Source organism: Nanorana parkeri, unplaced genomic scaffold (assembly GCF_000935625.1).
Source record: "Nanorana parkeri isolate BGI_ZX_2015 unplaced genomic scaffold, ASM93562v1 scaffold3321, whole genome shotgun sequence".
Lineage (NCBI taxonomy): Eukaryota > Metazoa > Chordata > Amphibia > Anura > Dicroglossidae > Nanorana > Nanorana parkeri.
The window spans coordinates 52,164-54,037 of NW_017309589.1; the positions used below are offsets into that span (position 1 = coordinate 52,164).

Below are 1,874 nucleotides of genomic sequence, written 5' to 3' on the forward strand. Positions count from 1 at the left end.
TGTAGTCCTCTATAGCTGGTGGTATTCTGCATTGGTGTATAATGTATTGCTGGGATTTGTAGTCTTTCTACAACTTGGGAGTCAGTGGCAGATCTACCATGCTCACAGCCGCAGCCAGGCCATGGGCCTCCACCACTGACTCCAAGCTGTAGACTGGGACCCCAGGAAAGGCGGATCGATGGTTCAAATAGTTGCTCACAATCATAAAGAAAACTGGGTGGGGTGTTGGGACCAGTGACCCCGGGGAATCCTCAACAAGTGTTGCATCGAATTCTGTTCCCCCATAGACGCTGCTGCACGGAGGAGGAGCGGCTAGTGGAACTAATATCGATGGGGGAACACCGGAATCGGACCCTGTGCTGTGAGCTGAACTCTCTGAGCACACACACCCCTCCTCCTCAACACCCCGGGCAGCACAGCATGCCGGTGATGTATCGAAAGTGCGAACTTATCGAGTTGTGGGACCGCATCACCGGGACATGTAGTAGTGCGCTCTCCGCTCCGCCTCCTTTCTGTCATGTGATTCTGTCTCCATGGTAACCGGCGGCGGCCCGTCTCCATGGTAACGCTGTGCAGCGAGATCCACGGAGAAGCATGAGCCAGACTGTGACCACTCAGAGCCGGCCGGGCCCCGGCGGCCCCTACAAAGCCAGCCGGACTTACGACTTCCTCTACGGTAACGGGACACCGAAACCGAGCACCCCTAACACCTTAATCTCCATCTCACCTGGGGATCCTAGGCTAGGAAGTGAAGGGGTGCGTTGTAATTGATGGTTGCCCCATGTAGGGGGGAGTCCTATGTATGAGATCTCTCCTATCTAGACAGGAAGTGATGAAGTGTGTGCTGGGGTTCCTGGGTCTGTACACACGATGGGGTCATTATGGGGGTCCCGTCATCCAGGCTGGTTTTATATATATTTCATATCATGGAGAATACAGCAGGTGGGAACACCTAAACCCCAAGAAGGTGACGTACCCCATCAGACCCCACTGATGAGGGAAATCTCCCTTCTGGGTGCGCTAATGTCACCACAAACCTTGCTGACCCCCAACATAGTCAGATGACCCCCAATGTATCTGATGACTCCCCAACTTACCTGACCCCCAACATAGTCTGATGACTCCCCAACAATCTGACCCTCACCATCCTGACCCCCAACTTACCTGACCCCCAACATAGTCTGATGACTCCCCAACAATCTGACCCTCACCATCCTGACCCCCAACTTACCTGACCCCCAACATAGTCTGATGACTCCCCAACAATCTGACCCTCACCATCCTGACCCCCAACTTACCTGACCCCCAACATAGTCTGATGACTCCCCAACAATCTGACCCTCACCATCCTGACCCCCAACTTACCTGACAAACTTAGCTGACCCTTACCAACCTGACCCCAAACTTACCTGACCCCCAATGTATCAGATGACTCCCCACAACCTGACCCCCAACTTAGCTGACCCTCACCTACCTGACCACCAACTTACCTGACGCTCACCAATCTGACCTCCAATGTATCTGATGATCTCCAATTACCTGACCCTTACCAACCCGACCTACCTATATGATGTCCCCCACCTTAAATGACCCTTACCAACCTGACCTCCAACTTATCTAATGATCCTCACCAATCTGACTCCCAACTTGCCTTACCCTTATCAACCTGACCTCCAATTTACTTGATGACCCCAGCACAATCTGACCTCCACTTTTAACATGACCTCTGACAAGATAATCCTGTGCTATCTGATAACTCTTTAAGCCAGCCCCCCCTCCCTTTTATATGGTGACAACAGTACCTGATCTCTCTACTGACCCCTCCCCCCCATATAGTGACCCCAGTACCTGATCTCTATACTGCCCGCCCCTCA

The 1,874-nt window shown here is 52.7% G+C and overlaps 1 protein-coding gene across 1 annotated transcript in view; it reads left to right on the forward strand.

Annotated features, from left to right (window-relative positions):
- Positions 1–594: 594 nt before the first annotated feature.
- LOC108803039 (protein MAATS1-like) overlaps positions 595–1,874 on the forward strand; it is a gene marked incomplete at its 3' end in the record, with an annotated part of 4,346 nt that continues 3,066 nt past the window's right edge. The window contains exon 1 of the mRNA XM_018574884.1: positions 595–676. Within this exon, the coding sequence (XP_018430386.1) occupies positions 595–676 (82 nt within the window). The remainder of the gene's footprint in view (positions 677–1,874) is intronic.